Consider the following 21,741-nt stretch of genomic DNA (forward strand, 5'->3'; position numbering starts at 1 on the left):
AACACTGTGAGCAGCATCATGGTTGAGTGCTGTCCTCTGAACTTGTCATGCGTCAGAGAATTCCCATTACTCATAGAACCTGTGGGCTCATATTATTAAAGAATTTCTTGATTTATACTCAAGTAAAACGAAAATGGGAGCTTTACCTTTTATCAGATATTTATAAAGCACATTTCTCATCTGTTACATTCTGACTGAAACAACTTTGGGTACCTCTTTGAAGCACTCTAAAGAAAATTTCCAATTTCCAAAGGCCAGTATGTGAGTGGAATACAAAACATCACAATTGCAATTTAATTTTTAGCAAAAAATGAATTATCCTCTTGCTTTTACTTTTCATGCTTTTAGGTAGTTATGCTTTTTTTTTTTTAATTAATAGGCTCTTTTTTTTTAAATTAATAGGCTCCGTTTTGTTTTTTTTTTTTAAAGATTTATTTATTGATTGATTCATTGATTGCTATGTTGGGTCTTCGTTTCTGTGTTAGGGCCTTCTCTAGTTGCGGCAAGGGGGGTGGGGCACTCTTCATCGCGATGCGCGGGCCTCTCACTATCACGGCTTCTCTTGTTGCGGAGCACAGGCTCCAGACGCGCAGCCTCAGTAATTGTGGCTCATGGGCCTAGCTGCTCCGCGGCATGTGGGATCTTCCCAGACCCGGGCTCGAACCCGTGTCCCCTGCATTAGCAGGCAGATTCTCAACTACTGCGCCACCAGGGAAGCCCGGTAGTTATGCTTTTAAATAACTTTGTGACAGTCGTCCTTAATTATAAAAAAATTAATAGCATTCCCTACATGATTCTTACATATCTATGAGGGTATGAAAGTTAGTGGGAATCACTCTCTCTTCTCATCATTAATTTATAGTCGAACCATTTTGTTGATGCTTTAGTCATCAAGCAAATTTCCGTAATTCATTTCACTTTTCTGCTAACTAATCAAACACTAGCTGGGGAGCAAATGAACATGGCTAGCTAGCATTTTTTTCAGAACCCATTAGTATATTGAAACCTAGATTTTGTATTTATTTATTTAAGATAAAGTGAGCCCAGAAATTACTTAGCTAAAATCTAAGTTTGAAAACAGAAAGCTGTTTTGCCAAAGCTAAAGTCTGGCATATGAAGTACCGTCCATCCTCTTTTGATTTTCATATCACCGTGAAATATTCTGTAAAAAAAAGACCTTGGCATTTAAAAGTGTCTGTTTACAAAATGGCCTTTTGGAAGTATTTGCTTATTTCACTTATTCCCTAATATTTAAGTCTGTGTGTTTAAAAATAAAATTGTATTTCCCAAGAACAGTTAAAGTAAGCACAGAGAGATCCCTCTCTCTCATTCTCACAAATGCAAAGTCTTTTCATCCTTCAAAGCTCAGCTCAGGCACCCCTTGGTGAAGCCTTCCCTGACCTCATCTGGATGGGGTCCCTACCCTATCTTTTAAAGCTCTAGTTCCACAGATCTTAATACTTTCTACCTTGGATTAGGTTGAGCCAGGATGTTTCTGTACTTGTGGTTCAAAACCTAATATTACATTAGGTTCTAATAGTAATAGCTGTTAAAGTTAGTTTAACTGATTATTTTATTTGTTATTTTGGTTACATTGCCCCTACTAATGTGTAAGCTCCTTCAGGTAAGGATGCATATATGATTCTTATTCAAATTCTACACCATACACGGCAAAGTGCATGGGGGGAACAGAAGATACTTAATATTTATTTAGTTAATGAATGCATATTCCAGACTCTATTCTATAATGATAATTAGATAGCAAAGATGTGCATGTGGTTTGACTTACTTTCTAAATTCTCTCTCAAATGTTGTCAGTCTTTTTCCACAATTATTCCCAGACAGTTCAGCTTATTCTTAGATCTGTAACTAGAGCAATTTAGTAAAACAAACAAACAAACAGAAAACAACAACTCCTACTACTAATAGCTGAAGTCACATGGTGTTTACTATGTGTCAGGCACTGTTCTAATTACTTTATACATATGAACTTATTTAATCTTCCCAAGAACAAAATGAAGCATCCCATTATACAGGTGAAAAAACCAAGGCACAGAGACAGTAAGTAACCTACATGATTACAAAGCTGTGAGTGAGGGAAGCAGTTTGCTTTTAGAGTCCATTGGCTTAATTGCTTTGTTCTATGTATAGCACCACAGTGTAGAAGCTGTGGAGATTTACCATGGGCTGTGAAGCATTGGAGGAATCTCCAACTAAAGTAGCTACTATACCCTGGTTGACTATATATACTGTGACTAGAGATTCCACTAGCACTTAACCTATTCCCAGATCTAATTCTGCAATTCTTCAGTTATTTATCTGTCAAATCTTCACCTCAAATTTTGGTTAAGTAATGGATTGTTCTAGTGGTTGTGTTATGTAGCGCTGAACAATATTTTCCATCTCATTTAATAACCCTAATGACCTTGTGATATAGGGACTGTTGTCTCCATGTTTCAGGGACATATAAAGTGCCCACAAATTAAATAACACCCCTCAATTTAGACAATGCTCCTCCTCATCACAGCTTAATTTCTTGGTTAGAAAATCAAGCTCAGACCAAAGCTATTCATTTCCTAGACGAAATAATGATGCTATTTCAACTTAAAAAAAAAAAACCTCTGGGTTAGCTTTCAATGTATATGAAAAGCAATATATCCTTTTGAAGTTTTACTGGCTCAAAAAATGGAACCCAAAATGGAAGAGGTTCATTAATCACTAGTTTTATTCCTATGCCAACGTAGAAATAGAACTGAAAAAAGAATAAAAGTGGACTTTCCTATTTGCTTGTATTTCCTTTGAAAATTGTGAGGTTATCTCTAAAGTACCACTATAATTTTCTTGACAGAAAATTATTTGTGGAACAGAGATCTTGTTGGCAGCAGGGATAAGTACTTTATTTCTAAGAACACGAGCCAGAAAATAAACCGATTCCACTGGCACCATTGTGCTTAGTGCCCAGATAACAGAGGTAGGGCTCTGTGTTGTAGATTTTGCTAGTTATCCCCACTTTTGTGGATACTGGCATTTCTTCGAGGGAGGCAGCCAAAACCTGTGCTAGTTTTGTTGGTATTAAAAGATTAATTAGTTGGTCCTGGTTTATAGTAACAGAAATCCATCAGGAAGAAACTAAATCAGTTTCACTATTATGATAGCCTCTAATGTGCAGTTGGCTCTGAAATACCCATTAATTATTTAAAATAACATCATAAAAGTGTATTAATTCTTGCTCCAACAAAAGCTGATGCTGGGTTAATGTGAACTTATTAATGATCTCGTTACTAATAATGTAAATTTGCAGTTTTGGTACAAGTCACTTCTTGGATCAGAGGCCCATCACACATCATAACTACTTTTTTTTCAAAAATATCTGGGACAAGAAACGTTTCAAATCTCATTGTTCTCGTTCACAGTATATTTTTCTGCCTTAAAGGCACCTAGCATCAAATCTCCCTACTTTATGTGGTTTTCACAACAGAAATTAAAAATAAATTTACTGTTGTCTGGCACTCTCTGAACAAAAGTCCCTCTCTCTCCCTTATTCATTTGTCTTTTAATTTCTTACTCTGTTATTCCTGTCATCTCTCTTCTACTCCCAATGTCCTCACAATGACATTAACCAGAAAAACTAGAGATTTTCTAAACCAGTGGCCTCCCAACATTTTTGATTATGTACTTTTCAGGGAGGATGTGTATGCTATTTACTTATAAATTATAACATATACTTTCATTTAATATATCATATGTCTTATAAAATATATACAAAATTAAAGGATAAATTACAAATAAATGTGAACGGATATTCTAATATGTTCCTCCTTACACTCACCCTTGCCCACTCCTTTCAGGAGACAACTGAGTAGTTTCTAAATAACGTTTACCACTGAGATTGCTATATAACTATTTAGTGACAATTGTTTTGTGGCAAAGGGTAATAATCATCTCAAATTTGAAGGTTGCCTCAGAGACCCAGATTTTACATAATTCTTTCCTCCCTCTTGTCCCCTCATGCCCTATTTTAGCATGGAAATAGCAGGGAGAACAGAGAGGAGATTATGGATAACTGATCACTGATTTTGGTTGTATGACTTCATTTCTTCTGTATTCTTATGACTTGGGTTCTTGACTCCTGATACTATCTTCTGAAAGTAAATCCTTTACCATGACATGGCTATTCATTCATTTAAACACTTATGAACAGGGTTCTAAGCTCTGAGATGGATGCTATAGACACAAAATTAAATTGCTACAAACATAAAACTCTCCCCAAATGAGCTGACATTTTCGTTAGCAGTGGTGGGATCAGATGTATTTGCAGTAAACATTCTAATAGGAATAAGTCCTCTGTGGGTGAAAAGAATCAAGCAACTAACTTGGCTGAGGAAACTGGGGAAAGTCCCTCCAAGGTGAAGACATTTGAGGATCCTGAAATATGAGCTTATCCGGTCTTCACCTTCAGCCTGGTGGAGACACAGCCCATGAGGGCTGGCTCTAGTCGGCAGAGTTCCTCCTGTGAAATGGCAGGAAATATTATTTGTCTCCACCTGCTCTGTAATTGCGGAAGTCAAAATCATGTTATTTGTCTCCTTGTTAAACCTGTGCTGGTGATAACCATAACTGCATCATGTTGAGATAGAATCTGATTCTAGCCTCCTACAAATCCACTTTTTGTCAAGGAATTGTATCATTGCTTTTTCTTGCAATTGACTGGTGCTTCCCTTGGTACCCTACTTTAGCCCATCCTTCTCTCTCTCTGTCCCTCTCTGTCTCTCTCTCTCTCTTCCTGTTTTCCTTCTTCTCCCCAACCCTACTCCTCCTGTGCCCTCACTCCCCTTCTCTCTCACTAATGCTTCCTGCCTCAGTGCTGGCCTTATGTGTTAGTCAAACAAAAGCCTTATTTGGGGACTTCAGCAGTGTTTCAGGGATTATATGCTTCACAATGTAAGGAACTCTACCATCTGGCTCATGGTGGTGTACCACGTCCACAGAACGGGACCTGGGATATTGAAGATGCTCAATATTAATTACTGATTAATTTTGCCAGACAGTATATCTAGTGTTATCCTGTATCATATAATTAAATGTTTTTGCATTTCTGGTTGGATTTAGGGGAATTATGTTTGCTATGAGGCAAAATATTTGAGCCCCAAATACCTGCAGAAATATTTTTGGCTTTCTAGTTGTTCATGAGCGAAAAACCCAGGTTAAATAGCATGAAAAAATCTGATGGTTTTCTGTGGCTTAACACACAAAATGAGCTACTCACAAAGGTACCAACTTTACCTGGGACACAAATCCAGTTAAAAATATGGCTGAGAAGACCTGATGTTATCCATCTACACATTGACTTTCCACCTGGTAACAACTTTTCTCTGCCAGCCCTAATGTTAGAACTAGGGAAAAAGGTTTAAAAACAATATAATCTGCTCAATAAGCCTGTGTCTTTAAAACCAGTGTGACCTTCATGTAAAATCATACTGTCATTATGAATCTATCTGCAGAGCTGTGTATACTTTACTCTGTTTCCCATCCCTTCCCTCTTTGTCAACTGATACTAGGCTTATTAACAAACTCTAATTCTTCCACTAGTCCTTGCTTTCATTCAATGTTGGGGCCACAGCTTGACCATCTTTTAGGTTTTTATTTCTTAGACAATTTTTCTCTTCCCTTTAATATTTTTCTAGCTGACCTCCTATCTTGGTCCATTCCATCTTCTGCATAATTTACTATGTTCTTTATGTCACGCATTGGTCAATGTTAGCTTTCTCATGCTACAAAGCCCCCATATAGGCATTCAGGAGATAGAAAGGATCAGGAAGGTTAAAGCAAGAAATGAGAAAGTCTTTTCAGGTATAGGTGTGCTTTTATCAAATACGTACATATTTTAAAGATAGGGTAAGGAGATAATATTTGATTTTTTTCAGTCATTGCTAATCAATGTATTACATTTGTCCACAGATAAAGTACAGTATATATAGTATAATATTTTGGTCCTGAGCAATTTTTCCATAAGAAAGAGTATAGCATTTGATCCACATCACTTCCACCCATAAAATAGTTTCCTAACATGGAAAGGTATTCTGCAGTGTGAAGTTAAAGCATCAAGGATTTATACAGATACCACAGGACACATACACAGCCTGTTTACTTCATTCACAACGTGCCATGATATACTGGCATATATTTATGTTAGGTGTTGTTCCTCAACATATGCATGTTATGAGTTATCCTTCAATAAATATTTTTTCTTTCTTCTTTGATAATAGAATTTTCAGCAGACACCTTGCCCAGGATGCAGACTCCATTTCTCAGCCCTTATTGCTAGGTGTCGCCATACAATTAAGTTCTAGCACATGAAATTTGAGAAAGAAAAAGAAGTGTACTCTTTCTGGGTCTTGCCTTTACCCAGGGGTGTGGCCATTCCTGCACCCTTTCCTCTTCTTACTGGTTTGAATGTGGATAAAGGCTTAAGGTGGCAGAGCAGTTGGATAAGAGGGTCTAAGGTATTGAAAACATAAGGCCTACATATTGTTCCAGAACTACCTATACCCAATTATATATGTGTGAGAGAAAGATGTTAGTCAAGCCACTTTTATACTGGTTTTCTGTGACAGCAGTCAAATCTAAAGCATAAATGATACAGTTTCGTTGGCTGCTGGAATGTGAGGTTTTGTTCAAATGTGGAATTAGGTGTCTTTTCAAAGTTCAGATCATTTTTATATTATCTTTTGTGTTTATTTTTCTTGGTAATATGGAATATGCTTTATGAAAGCCAATAAAAATATTTTATATATTTATACAACTATTATGGCTATTCAGAAGTTTGGGAACTATTTAAATAGTCTCTAGGGAAGACTGAATTTTGGACTCTCTTTAATTAGTAAACCACCATCAAGAACAAATACACTAGTTCTTTAAAAAAAAGTCTAACCTCAAGTCTTTCCCTACATATTTTCCATCTTCACATCTCATTTGGTTTGAAGAGACCACTTCTTAGACTGTCTCCCTTCTCCACATTTCTTTGGAATTTGTCTCTGAGAATTGCTCTTAACCAGCTGCCTTACCCCAAAGACCCACCCATGCCCTATAAGTGCTCGTCATATGCCACACGATCTTCCTGGCTCATTTACTAATGTCTGCTCATGATTTATTTGGTTTCCCTTTGATTTCAGTGGCTCCAATTTAATGATATATTTCATCATATTTAAGGAAATTATTAGCTTAAAGGTCAATATTTACACATACTACAAACACAGTCATCTCCAATTGACACTCCTAATAAGTATGTGTGGCTATCGTTAATGGCCAGAAATATCATTGGAAAACAAGAAAAAATATGTCATGCTGAGCAACAAATGCCTGCCAATATTTATAGGTTTGAAGGAATGATAATTTGTATCTAAAGTACAATGATATCTCTAGAGTAGTAGCTCAGTGCATTCTGAGCATTACCCTTATAAACTCTGTTTTTGCTTTCTTTTTTTTTTTTTCAGGTTTTAGAACCTGATTTTATCCTGACTCCCTCCCACAAAAAATTCATGTCCATAAATTCTATGAAGGATTTGGTTCACTCATATCAGATAATGAGCTGATTAAAGTTCCGTAACTAAAATTTTATTAGCTTATATTCTGTTTCACCTTTCTAAGCTCTTAATCTCAAAGCTGTCACAGTCGTTGACAAATAGTTTAAAAGATACAGACAACTAAGCCAACTCTTTTCAGAATCAGTCCCCTAACACTTTAGACATGAAAATGGGGTCCATGTGTCTCTCCAAAAGGTTTATCTGTTTTAAACTAGTTGCACTGGCATTAGAATTGGAGTAGTTGATTGAAACTTTTGTTGATATTTTGAAAAAATTCATATTTGTTTTCATTTCATAAGAGTAATAATAATCATAATAACTATATAGATAAAGGGTTGTTTTGTGCCATGCAGAAAATGCTTCAAATAGTTTATATATCAAATATTATTTTGTTTTTGTACTTCTGTTCATTGTGTGCATTTCACCCAGAATACTATCACCTTTTATAAAAATTATATAGGCTAAAAATTGAAAATCCCCTGCTTCTATCCTTTTACTTCCATTCTCTCAAAGTAATTGCTGTCAACAATTTTGTGCCATTTATCTAGAATTTTGCATATTCTTATTTAGTCATCTAGAGAGGTTTATAACCCATCTATATTTCTATCTGTATCTGTATCCACACATTTCATCATATAAGGTTGGGATGTGCTACAAATATTGGTCTGCCACTGTCTTTTTCTACATATACTATATCATGAGCACCGTTCAGTTAGAGCACATGGATCTCACTCCATCTTTTTCAGGGCTGCATAGCATTCCAAACTATAGATTAAACAATCATTATACATCCTTTATTGATGGAAATTTGGATTGTATCTTTTTTGTCAGTAACACATAATACAATGATGAACATCTCTGTACATATATTTTTATGAATTTATTTTGTTTTTTCTTTTGGTAAAGTTCTAAAATGGTTAGTGCACAACTTGAAGGTATTTCAGCACTCATTCAGCATCAGATAGAACAAAAATTCCTACACATTTTGCTTCTAGAGGCTTCTCCCATAATCATACTTCCCCAGAGTAAATTCCAAACCTGAAACTTTGCATTTAATCTGTTTATTACAAAGCATCCCAAATGAGTTGTAGAGTCAAAACAAATACTCCACCAGACAATACCACAACACTTTAGAATGATGAAATGCTTAAAATAGAATATTTAAGTTAGAACTTGTAAATGAGATATAATTACGGCTCTTGTAATGCAACTATGCTATAGTGACATGTCCAAGAGCAAATTCTTTCCAGCATTCTTAGTATTGATATAAATGTCCAAGTGGTGAGCATATGTTTCTGGAATGTTTAATGTTTCTGGCGGCAGTTGGGCAGGGTCTGTCTTATTTTAGGGAAGCTATGTCATAGGTCAGTTAATACTTTCTTACGTCATTATTACATTCCCTCCAACAGATTTGATAGACTATATGGACATTTCTGAAAAAGCGACCTGAGCAGTCCAATCATAACAACATTATGCAGCATTAACTTTTTAATACAATTTATGTAAGGAAGGAAGAGTTCGCCAGAAGCACAGAAAGCTCTGTTGGCATGTACTTTGAGCACATTGATCTTTGCTGTAAAGTCTTTGACTTCACTTTAACTTATGACACGTTACTGATCTAGTTTGTTAGCAAAACTACAGTTTATGGAAACCAGATTTCTTCACCAAAAGATAGTTGAAGATTTTTTTTTTTCTCATTGTAGATAGCCCCAGTTGAATAGAACTAAGAACCTTAGTTTTGTCTTAGGAGAATAGGAATTATGGATTAGTAGTATATCAAGAGAAGGGCAAGGATGTTGCACCAAAGTATCCAATCTGCAGGGTTTTTTTGATGCCAATGGGCATGTTGGATTTACAGAAGAAATTTTACTTGTATTTACATCAGGATTATAGAGTACTACAGTGTGGGAAGAATGTTGGGGAAATCCTAAAGGTATGACAAACTTTCGTCAGGAGTTCTCTAACTAAATCATGTTCCACGTAGTTCCTTCCAATCCTTGTGTCTCTCACTTGGAAACTTCTTGGGGGATCATGGCATCTACAGGATTACTCAAAGGTGCCTCAGCATAAAAATTTACTTCAGTTATTCATCCTTTTTGTCAAGAGTTTAAAAAAAATGTCATATAGCTATGGATAGCAAATGTGCCAGGGTATCATTTAAAATAGCATTAGCATATTTTGGGGGAGGGGGTACTGTTGCCTTGGTATATGCAAAGGGCTCATTTAAAATATGTGATTTATACCACTTTTATTATAATAAAATATACTTTTTAAAGGGAAAAAGAAGCAAGCTGAAATAAACAATTTTAATTAAAAATTACCATGACATTCTTTCTAAAAATTAGAGATCACTCTTTAGATAGGCTTTGAACTATCTGGTGGCTATTTAATTCCAGCCAAAGAAAGTGAAACCAGTTCTGTCTTCAACACTATTCCAAAATAGAATGTTCATGAACCATTATAAATATTGTTAGTGAAATGGATAGGTTATCCTGTTTTAATTTTTACATATTTTGATGATTTCCCCAAGAAGATGCTCTTTGAGTCATACAGCTACACTACTGAGCAAAAGAAATGTCCACATATCTTTTTAACTCTAGCAAAATAATAAGTGACAGAAACAAGGATATTTACAAAATTCCAAAAGCCAGATAATAGGTGCATGTGTCTTACCTTTCTTTTACGAAGTCTGACTTGGTTATCTGTGGGTTCATGTGTGGCCAGAGTCTCCTTTATGTGTAAACACTGCATGCCATCTCCTGAGTTGACCTTTGGAAGACTTCTGTTTTGATGTTCTGAGAAACCACTCTTCTCCAGGCCATTTTCAGCTGACATTCCACTAGGGCAGGAAGGAGGCTGCAGAAGGCAGCTTCCAGAATCTGTTTTTAATAATGGCAGTCCTCTGTCTGTACAAGGAATAGCCAAGAACTCATCTTGTACTGCACTGCAGGTGTTTCTTTCATGTTCATCTTTAGGGAAGTCGGGTTTCCTTCGATGCTGAGCAATTACAGCAGAATTAAGCAATTGCTTTTCTGGCACAATATCTTTCACATTCAAAGACTCACATGCATTCATTTTGGATGCATCTTTTATTTCACTTAGGCTTATATCCTTACAAAGCTCCAGGCTTTTACTCACCATGTCAACAACTTTTCTGTCCCCCTTTTCCTCTACCAGCACTAAACCAGCTCCACCAGCCATTCCCCAGGAGTCATAAGAACCTTGGTTACTTTCCATGATGGGCAGCGTCTTTACTAAGGAGCCTGCTCCTTTGATGCTATGTTGGTCTGACGTTTTAGGCCCTTGAGTAGTTAAAATCTGTTTATCATCTGTAAGATATAGATCAGAATCAGTATCCTCATCAGAAACATGCACTAGTGTTTCCGTGCTGGCCTCCAGAGAAAGAAACTGGTCTTCACCTTCATGGCTGTCATCTTCATCCACCTCCTTTGAAATGTGACCCATTGGCCTCCCAGGAATATCTCTCAGCTCTGAGCCATGACAGCAGTCTGGTAGTGAAACACACCTTTCTTTGCGGTCCACATTTAGAGTTGCATCTTTTTCCATACTTGCCTGCAAGCTGTCAGCTACGAGTCCATGATGACATGCTGTGTTACAATCATCAGAATTAAAAGGCTGTCCCATCCACTGGGTCACATGTTCTTCCCAGCTTCTCTTTCTGATAGCTACAGACATGTCATCATAGTTTAACAACAGATAGAGAGATACATTCCATATGAGACTAAAGGAGATGAAACGATGAAAGATTACTTCAAATTCACTGATTGAAGAAGAGAGTAAGTTTTGTCATTGCACCACCTATTAAAAAATTAAAGAAATAAACATAGTTCAGGATATAGTTCTAAAGTCAAAATATATCTTGGAAAAGAGAGCACTTAAGCTGTGCTATGAAAGATTCAGAGATTGTATAAAGCTTCTATTTAATAGCCTTAATAAGGTTATTTCTTTAAGAAGCAGGCTAATAGTAGAAGACAATTTCACATTCAATATTTCTGGTCAAAAGTCATTAACAATACTTTTAAATGCAGCTGGATTGATTGATCTATTAATGAATAAAGATATACATATTGAATATTTAAAATTCCATTAGGAAAATATTTGGATTGCTATACTTAATAAAATTCACTGGAAGAAACTAGTTGCTCTAGCTTAGATGCTTTCCTGATTTACTTTTGTGGACACAAATCATTACAGAAATCTATTGGCTGTTTGGTTTGAATTGCACTGAAGGCCACCAGGGAACTGTTCATGCAAAACTTGAGCTATAGAGACAGCATGTGTAATGTATTAGTATGTGAAAGAGCTAATACAGATCCCAAACTACCAGAATGCATTTACTCCAGGGAGTGACTAAGAAACATGGAGTAATCCAGTTTAGCTCATATTAACACATAATTCATGCATAAGAAAGCATAACACACACCACTTAAAACGCCTTAGGATAAATACATTTACATGCATCTCATTGCTGCTACGACCCGCTAGCAAGCTAGTACTGTTGAAGCTTAGAGAAATTAAATAACTTGCCCAAGGTCATACATCTAGGAGGTAAGCCTGGATTCAAAGTAGGCCCCGGTTCTAAGACCCAGGCTTAGAGAGCCAACAAACTTCATCCATGGAATGTGATTCTACTGCCACCTCTTCCCTCCACACATCTTTAGTAGATATAAAATCTAAACTCTTCAGGCAGGAATTCGGGTGACCCAAAAAGAAGATGTGAGCATGATAAGACAACTGAAATAATTCTTCAGAAATTTCAGTCTCATTCTCTTTGGCTTCTAAGGAGTTTAGTTTGTATACTTCTGTTAGCATTTGGCCATAAAATTTTAAGTAAACAAGAAAACCAGACATAAGATAAGGTCAGAATATAAACACATTCCAGGTATCCATCCTTTTTGCCTTAAATTATTCAAAGCCTTAGTTAAAGGCAACAAATTATACCAGTGTAAACTCAACCTTATAAAAATGACTAATCCAAATGTTGTCCCATTATGAAACCTAACGACTGGACTGTAAAAGAAAAATCTTATTCAAGAGCAGACACTTCTAGTTTTTACACCACACAAGAACTGTCAGCACATAACATGGGTTGGTTTATTGATTTCAATCATAAACAAGATTAACTGAAGTGCTGGTTTTGGGTCACTTCAGTCTATTGAAAAGGACTCTGAATCCCCACCAAAAATCGCAGGCTATTCTGACTAAGCACATGCCAGAAAGGTAAATATTCCCATCTTGTAAAGACCAGGAATGTACTAGAATTTTGGTATCCCAGACTGACCAAATATCATTCTGGTTACTATTCCGTTTCTTTAAGTGTCTGTGAGTATCTTTGAAAATGGTCAGCATTCACATTTTCCATGTTGGCATTCATAAGAAAATATAAAGTCCCTGAATTCCATGCATAAGTCATTATAGTGTGGGAGGCTACGGAAAGTGGAAAAAACGCATAGATGCAGGCCAGAAAATTTCTGCTTTCATGGGCAAATTTGGGTTGTAATAGGGCGGTTCTGTTTTAGATGCTTTCTTTTCTTTATTTTTATCCAGTGTAGAAAGAGCAGGCTAACTTAAGAAATGCCAAGTGGTATTAGTGTCATGCCTAAGCCACACTTACATTTAAGTTCAGACAATTCTGGTTTTCTTTCTCTGATGAAGAAGGAGAAAGAGTTTTATTAACCCCTTGGGGAACAGATTACATAAAATTTTTGCCTTTAAGTCCTTACCATAATATTAATTAGCTTACTGCACTCAACCTTGGCAAGTAGGTAAGTTTTTTTTTTTTTTTTTTGGATCCATGAAGCTTTTGGTGTCTTAAGAAACCCAGGTTATACCCCGTAGCTGCACAGTGATTTTATTTTATTTTATTTATTTTATTTTATTTTATGGCATGAAGGTTGCTAGTCTTTCTTTCTTTTTATTTATGGCTGTGTTGGGTCTTCGTCTCTGTGCGAGGGCTTTCTCTAGTTGCGGGAAGCGGGGGCCGCTCTTCATCATGGTGCGCGGGCCTCTCACTATCGCGGCCTCTCTTGTTGCGGAGCACAGGCTCCAGACGCGCAGGCTCAGTAATTGTGGCTCACGGGCCTAGTTGCTCTGCGGCATGTGGGATCTTCCCAGACCAGGGCTCGAACCCGTGTCCCCTGCATTGGCAGGCAGATTCTCAACCACTGCGCCACCAGGGAAGCCCCTAGGTAAGCATTTTTATAACATCAAAGGAAGACAGTTCAACAAGTTCTGAGACAATCTAGCCGCAAAGAGAGATTATAAATTAGATAGATTTGATACAACATTAACTCCTTCTGTCCTAATTTCTAATCTACGTTCTTTGGACATTTCCAAATCATTCCTGTGAATTTATAGTGTCTTTATTTTGAAGACATAAAATTTCCTAACTCTCATTATGACCATCATCACTACAGTTTGAATGTTCATTCCATATCCTGTGGTCTGATAGATTGTTTTAAAAACTTTATCTCAACAAGCTTTCTTATTCATACTTCCTATTTTAATTCTGATTTGTAAGATTTATAGTTAAAACCTGCCTTCAGGATCTAAAGGCTGAACACCGTATTAATTAAAATATATTGTCCATCACATCGGAGTATATTGGCCTCATTTTCTAAGTCATCTGAATTGACTAGAATCTGTCCTGTAAGATTTAGAAGTCTTTGTAAAAGACCTCACTTTCCCTTTGAGCCTTCTCACCAGGCTGCCTTGTTCAAAATTATATTTCTAATTACCGACTACTTATTTTGCGAACTTCTACTACTTTTTCTTGTAATCACTTTTATGCAGTTTCATTCAGAATGAGCTCAGCTGCTGAAGATTTGGATGAAGGATCTGGAAAAGTGTAAGTCATTCCAGGGTGTTGATTTTATGAAGTGAATTTCCATGGGGATTTTTCACTTCTTAGATGCATGTGTTCAAACACCACTGTATTAATATTATAAGAAACTCTATGTACCTCTAATTATGTAATGATTCTGGAAAATATTTGTGAAATGCCCACATTTGCTTTTTGTGATATTAGTGCATAGGCTGTTTAGACACAGAGTGATTTAAAATGTATTGTTTGGGTTAATTTCATAACACCACTCTTTAACATAAGCATACAGTGGCATGCAGTGTATATTTTAAAATTAATCAAAATTGAATTACTGTACTAAAAAACAATTGAAGATATTCTAGTTTGAGAATCCCTGACCTATGTCTGACATCAAATGATCATGCTCTCTTTTGCACTTGCTTCTGAAATAAACACACACCTTGTATTTTGACCTGGCAATTGTCCCTAGGAAAGAAGAGCCTGATGGGAATCACTATTGCCGATACTATAGCCTGGGAAAACACGGTGCAAATGAAGTACTTGTGGCTGAAATCAAGTGGGCAGTACCTTAGAACTGAGAGCAACATTGCCTGATCATAATCATTTATTCAACAAGTGTTTATTTAGTGCCGAATGGGCTGCAGGCAGTCTACTAAACATTGGGAATATAAGCCTAAATATATATTATATTGTTTTATCCTTTCAGAAAACAGATGACATATATAGGTATATGTATACATACACATATACAAATAAATACACACACACTCACACACACATGCACATGATTGACTCCTGGGTTGTTTTTAAACACCTTCACACAGCTGCTGCATATTTAATAGAAGGCATAATAGTACTGCCAGTTTCTCTGTATTTTCCTACTCTCTTCTTAGATGGCTGGAGTTACTTCTGGTTTCCCATTAGGTCTTTCTTCTTAATTACCCATCCCATGTTAAATTTCTACTACTACTCTCTTCTCCTACTACTCTTCTCCTACTCTTCTCTCTTCTCCTACTACTGCTTTAATGCATATCTATATGTAATAGCTACCACATAGCTTGTACTCAGTCACTGGGAGAAAGAAGAGAAGACATGAGGGAAATAATCTCCTTTTAATTAAAGGTAGGTTAAATTCTCTAACACGCACTCTTGCAAGAATAGAGAATGCATCTGAACCAAGAAGGGAGCATTTCTACAATGGCCCACATTGTTGCTAATATAAGGGTCAAGTTGGTGAGGTGGAGAGATGGGGAATCTGGACATCCTAGAGTGATGTGACATCTTAATGTATCTTGGCCTACACTCAGGGAGTCACCTTTGCATGTAATAAGTGCCACCCAAACACTTATTGAATTGAATTAGATGATTACAGCAGAATCAACATATAAACAGACATGGTCACAGCTCACTGTAGTTCTTCAAATGTGTGCTCACTGATGGCAAAGTAAATCTTCCTGACTGAGCATTTGTGGAGGTCAAAATGAAATTCATTTTCCTGATGGAACTGTCAAAGAACAAATTATCTAGCAAACTAAATTGTGGCACATTTGGGCACCTTCCACTGCCCCCAACTCAATGATAACATGAGAGGAATGCTTTTCAACGCAAAACTGTCAAATATTCAAGAGGCTTAGGATCAGCGAAAACGCCTAGGACAGATATGATTATTCTTAATCCCTTTATGTAAATGCATGAACAAATAGAAAAAAACAAACAAACACCCACATTCAAAGAAAGCATTTCTAAGAGTCTAATCAGGATAGCCAACTTTTAGTAAAAGACAATTAGTGCTTTTTCTTTAAAATATTCATGCTAACTAATCGAAATTAGACAGGGCTAGAATTAGGCTTAGGAGAGAGAAACCTTTAATAATGATGCAAAAACCTATCTCTGTATGACTACAGGCAGATTTCCTTTCTTTAGTGGCAATCTTTGTCTTAATCCTTCACAAAATCATTATCCATCTACTTTTACATACTTTGTCAAATGTTGGAATTTACTCATTATGCCTCATTAGCTGTCTGTGGAAAAAACAAACTCCTGTTAAAATTCTTTACTGGTAAATTACTTAACGAAGCTTAAAATATTATATATGAAAAAGCTTCCATGTCTTTAGGCTGTCTGGAAATCATCAAAAGTCTTAGTAAATTACAGAATAAACCATCTATAATGAGCTAAGTCAGTGGATTAAGTAGTACATCACTTTTTCCGAGAGACACATCCAAGCTTCCATCATTTTTGGTCTTTAGAAGAAGAATGAAGAAATGGGTACCCAATTAAAATATTTTTTTAAATGTTTACCTATTTTTATGTATATATTAGTTTTACTGAGCTTGGTAAGTTTTTTCTCCTTCTTAGCTCTCAAATGTGTTCCAGGAATCAAGTAAATTTGAAATTAACTCTGTCAATCCACTAGAATTCTGTCAGCTCATCAGGAAAGAACAGGCTGTTACAAAGTTGCAAGTTAATATTTCTGAGGTGCCCTATTTTTACCTCCAGCTTCCTACTATTTAATGTAGCCTCAGTAGTTTCTAATTCCCTTGCAGGGAGGAACCCAGATACTGGCAGTGTTTGACTTACCACCACTTTGCCGCTCAGGTCAGCCAGGTTTGCGGATTCTCAGAACGTTTTTTTAAATAACCACGTGTAATTTGAGTAAATCTTTAAAAATGTCATATTTGTCTGATACCACTAAGACTTTTCTGGGGATAATTGGTTTCTAAGAGATCCCAGAATTAACACAGTCTTGGGGGACAATATTGCATCATGGATGCAGTAAGTTATAGACACCTGTATTTCCTTCGGGATTTCATGTTTTATTTTTTTAGAAAGTACACAGTCTTCTCAATAACAGCGTTCCATCTGGTACAGAACCCTTTGAGCACCTAGAACTATGCTGTATCTTAGCTATTTCTTCAAATAAATTCATTAATGAATAATTAATCATTTGGTTTTTTGACTTCATATCTCTTTTCTGCAGACTCCCTTATAACCAAAGAAAAGTATTGCCTTTGCTCCTAACTTATTTCACTTGGAATTTTTCATGCAACAGGAAATAGCTTAGAGTTAAATTTGATATCAAAAGTTTGGTTGTCTGTTTTTTTAATGGCAAAGCAATATGATTGAAATGTGGTTTTGCCTTATTATAAAAAGATACTTCTATTCCACAACGGACATGAATTATAATGCTTTATCATCAGCATGGTGAGATGTGGCTTTGCTTTAAGTGGCCACTTTCTATTTTTAACTTTGCTATCATTTCTAAGAACACTCTAAGGGTAGACACAGTAATCACCAAATATAAACAAGAGGGCTACAGCAACACAGGTGCTCAGACAGCTAGGTGACAACAGAATACTGAGATTTCAGTCATTTGGTAAGTACAACTTTCACTGAAATCAGGAACATGAAATCACTGAGAACTTAGCTACTTCTGTTAGGTTGGTATCCTATCAGGGATTGATGCCTCTGATATCAACTTTCATCTTCTGTATTTAATATCTATAATTCTTATCTTATTTTGTCATCTTCCTATGTACATTTGAGCTTGTTTTTACTACCAAGTGTCCCATATACCCAAGTAATAGTAGGTGCATTAGAAACTTTTGATGATCGTGATAATAGTAATAGTAAAAGAGCTTCCATGTATTAAGCCTTTACTGTGGATCAGGCCCTGTATTTGGTGTTGCACTTACACTATCTCCTTTAGTAATAATACTCACAAATACTCTATGAAGTAAGTACTATCATTGTCCTGATTTTACAGGGAGAAATTTTGGCAGGACTAAGTAACTAGCTCAATCTCTAACTCCTATTGATGGGCAGTGATTATTACCTCTATTTTTTGTGAAGGCAAGATGTCTGTTAAAGAAACTTTTTTTTTTTTTCTGGTGATTTGCATTAGTTACTTAGGTTTTGTCTTCCCCAGTTTTCTCGCTTCTATAATGGGAATAATGAAAATTGTTGAGAGAGAATAATATTGAACTATAATAATAATGAGCTGATAATATATGTAAAACACTTAATCCATGGCATAGTGCAAAAACTCACTAGATACTAAATGATGATGATGATGATGATAAAGATGGTGATGGCAATGATTCATTTAGTTTTTGACGGATCTTAGCTGCAGAATCCATGGCTGAGTAGGAGCTGGAACTATCCCTTGCATGCCCATGTTATTTCAATATAGATGAGTGATTTGACCACAAGGTGAAACACCATGATTCTTTCTTTCTTGATTCATTTGATCTCTGCTTTTTAAAACAAAATTTTGTTTGTTATACTGTATGCGACCCAATTTGTACATACAAAGTCTCATCTAATGCTCAAAATGACCCGGTGATATACATATTTGCATTATCTTCCAGACTTTACCAATAAAAAGCAGAAGCTCAAAGTAGGATGGGGCATGCTTGAAATCACAGAGCAAGGATTTCAAATGGCAAAGATGCAAATCTGAGCCAGTTTTCTGTCTCTTCCCACGAGCTTTCCAGTACACCACCCCCATTTAAATTGTGGAAAATTCACTAGTGCTCTGCTCTCACTGGCCTCGTGTAACTTAACTTTGAACTATTTTTGGATACTCATGCTTTCTGCTGGCTCTTAATGAACTTGTAATGTCATCTTATGAGAGTGCTATTAACCTCTGGCCTCAGGCTCCAATGACTTTTGCCAACCTCTTATTTTCCTTCCTCTTTAAAAATTATTATTCTATCATTACAGGATGTCTGGAAAATTTTTAAAAAAGTCTCACAACACCAACTCTTCAATGCTGGTTTTCCTTTCCTTTCTTTCTTCTTTCTTCTTTCCCTCCTGTTTATTCCACAAACATTTATTAACAAACATGTATTGACAATACCTGACATGCTAGGTATTTTGCCAACTGCTGGGAATAAAAAGAAACACTGGTTGAATTTCTAAACTTGCTTTCTGATCTTCCTACTTCCTTTGGATCTCATTTCTATTAAAGGACTGATTTCCTCTGGATTATGTGAATTGTATTGCTAAACCATTTTGTTATTTCAGTCTAATAGGGAAAGCTTTTCACACATACAAGCAACTACAACTGCTTTTTTCAGTCCTCTGGCTTAATTCATGAGCAAGTTTATACGCATGCTGTTTACATTGCCTTTCAGCTTTTTCTTACATCGGAATTCCTATTTAATCTTTTCAAGTTCACTTATATACTCTATAATCCACTGAATCAAAATCAATAATCTCTTTTAAACTAGGTCTCAAAATCCACACTTCACCTTTATTCTGTTTACCTTCTTCAAAAACTAAGCGCATCTATTTCTCAAAACTCTATGAGCTGACCAGCAGTTTAATGCCAAACTAGAAGTAGTATGCTGTATTTCTATATCCACCCCAAAGTCAATCTGGATTTGGGCTTCTCTGTGAACCTGTTTGATTTGTGCAACTAAGGGGCTTATCATTCACCTGGGAGAAGAAGGTACAATACTTATGCTATTACCTTCAAATCTGGCGGAATTTTCCCTCATCCTCTTTAAATTCTCATGTACAATTCTTAACGTTTATTCAGATAATAAAATTTTCTGATCCAGATCTAAATCCTCTCTCATTTGGAACTTTGTTGTACTATAATGATTTCTACAGAGAGAATTCTCATTGTAAGATGATATTGACACCAATTCATTCATTCTCCAAGAGGAAACAAATGAAGTAAAAACGAAAGACACATCTTAAATGTCCCAGTTCAGAGTTGTTTTAATCCTATAACACCCATCCTCTATAAGTAAGATTAAACCATGCCTAAAGTATTTGTACTGAGGTGTATGGTATGAGCAGGTTTGGATAGGGCCAGAAAAATTCTCTTTTTTATTACAACGTCCTCAAGAAAAAAATAAATAAAACGGTGTACTAGGCCCTCTAGTAATCATGCCATCAGTTGTACAGGCTATTGCTTTACTGCATTTATTCCTCATTCCAATCATGTAGAGTGTGGAGACACTGGAAGTGTTGAATAGCCTATTTTTAAGTGGTAATAACATCAGGAAATCCAATCTGGTTCAGAAAAATGGGGAAAAAAAGCATCATGACTCACATTTTCTCTAAGGAAATGGTATGTGCTAGAAATGACACATATTAGCTTTATTAGAAAGGCTCTTGCCATGGAAAGTGCAATGTTTTGGCGTGCACAGCAACATATACTGTCATATATGAAGAATGTACAGATGAAGCAGCCAGCTCCTGCATTTGACACTGCACTGGTCAGCCATTTATTTATATACTATAGCAAATTCTGCATGCTACAACTAAAGGACTTTGTAGAAGGCTCAGAGGAGATATATGAACCAATTAAAGGACTGTAAATAAGCTGTAGAAGGGAAGATGAAAGGAAGTGGGTTTATTTGGCCTAGAAATGTACACTTATGTTTTCACACGTCCATTTAGGCTTTTCACATTTCCACTGAGGTAGAAACCCACAGAACTGGAAACAGGCTGCAGCAATAGAGATTTAGGTTAGATAAATAAAAGGATGTCCGGGCACGTGAGATTCTTAAACCGATTCCAGTGGGGGGCAGTAAAATCTTTTCCGAATGTCACTGGTTAAGTTGATTTATAAGGATACCATTTGGAGGCAAGGATATGAATCAGACAACCTCCTTTCTAGCTCTATGTTTTTAAGAAACATCAGTTTAAAGTTAATATAATTATTAGCATATGGATTGATTTTCTGGGCATAAACATGAAATGTAACAAAACAGTCACAAACAAGTTACTCCTTTAAAATGTTTGTTGAAGGCATAAGAAAACTTTTGCATTTGAGGAAATTTCATTACTTAGTAAATTTGATTCTTTTTTAAAACCATTAATATATATTTTTTTCTACACTGTAATACTGGTGGCAGCTGTAAGCCTTTTTTTAAAAAATAAGCATTACAATTTTCTGTTTAAGGTAGCCTTCTACCGGATACGAATATATTCATACTTTATTATGAGCAGTTATTATTTGAGAACAAGGTGATGTCATATTAAGTTACCTGAATTATGATACAGGGTACTATGGTTCCACTGTCATCTCTTCTACTAACTAGCGGTGTGACCTTGGACAGGTCATTTTTGAATGTCATGCTTCAGCTCCCTTTTTGGCACCTTTAGACAGTGTTAGAAGAGGTGACCTCTTATATTCTTTCCTTCCTTAAAATTCTATTGAGGAATTTTATTAAATCATAATTTAGACAAGTCAATATTTTATTTTTAACATACTTAAAAAACAGATTCTTTTTATCACTTTTAGAAGTCTTAACACAACAAGTTGTTAGTGAGTAGTTAAAATTTGTCAATATA

The 21,741-nt window shown here is 36.0% G+C and overlaps 1 protein-coding gene across 5 annotated transcripts in view; it reads right to left on the reverse strand.

Moving 5' to 3' along the window:
- Positions 1-21,741, reverse strand: part of DLC1 (DLC1 Rho GTPase activating protein) — a 407,206-nt gene that overhangs the window by 383,194 nt on the left and 2,271 nt on the right. For 3 of the 5 annotated variants that reach the window (XM_082444583.1, XM_082444577.1, XM_082444584.1), the window contains exon 2: positions 10,257-11,402. In XM_082444583.1, coding sequence (XP_082300709.1) covers positions 10,257-11,279 — 1,023 coding nt within the window. In that variant the 5' untranslated portion in view covers positions 11,280-11,402. Of the gene's footprint in view, positions 1-10,256; positions 15,673-21,741 lie in introns of those variants that run through there. The other 2 variants (XM_082444585.1, XM_082444582.1) reach the window with 2 other exon arrangements.

The sequence above is a fragment of the Balaenoptera physalus genome, assembly GCF_965194825.1.
Source record: "Balaenoptera physalus genome assembly, chromosome: 21".
Taxonomy (NCBI): Eukaryota; Metazoa; Chordata; class Mammalia; order Artiodactyla; family Balaenopteridae; genus Balaenoptera; species Balaenoptera physalus.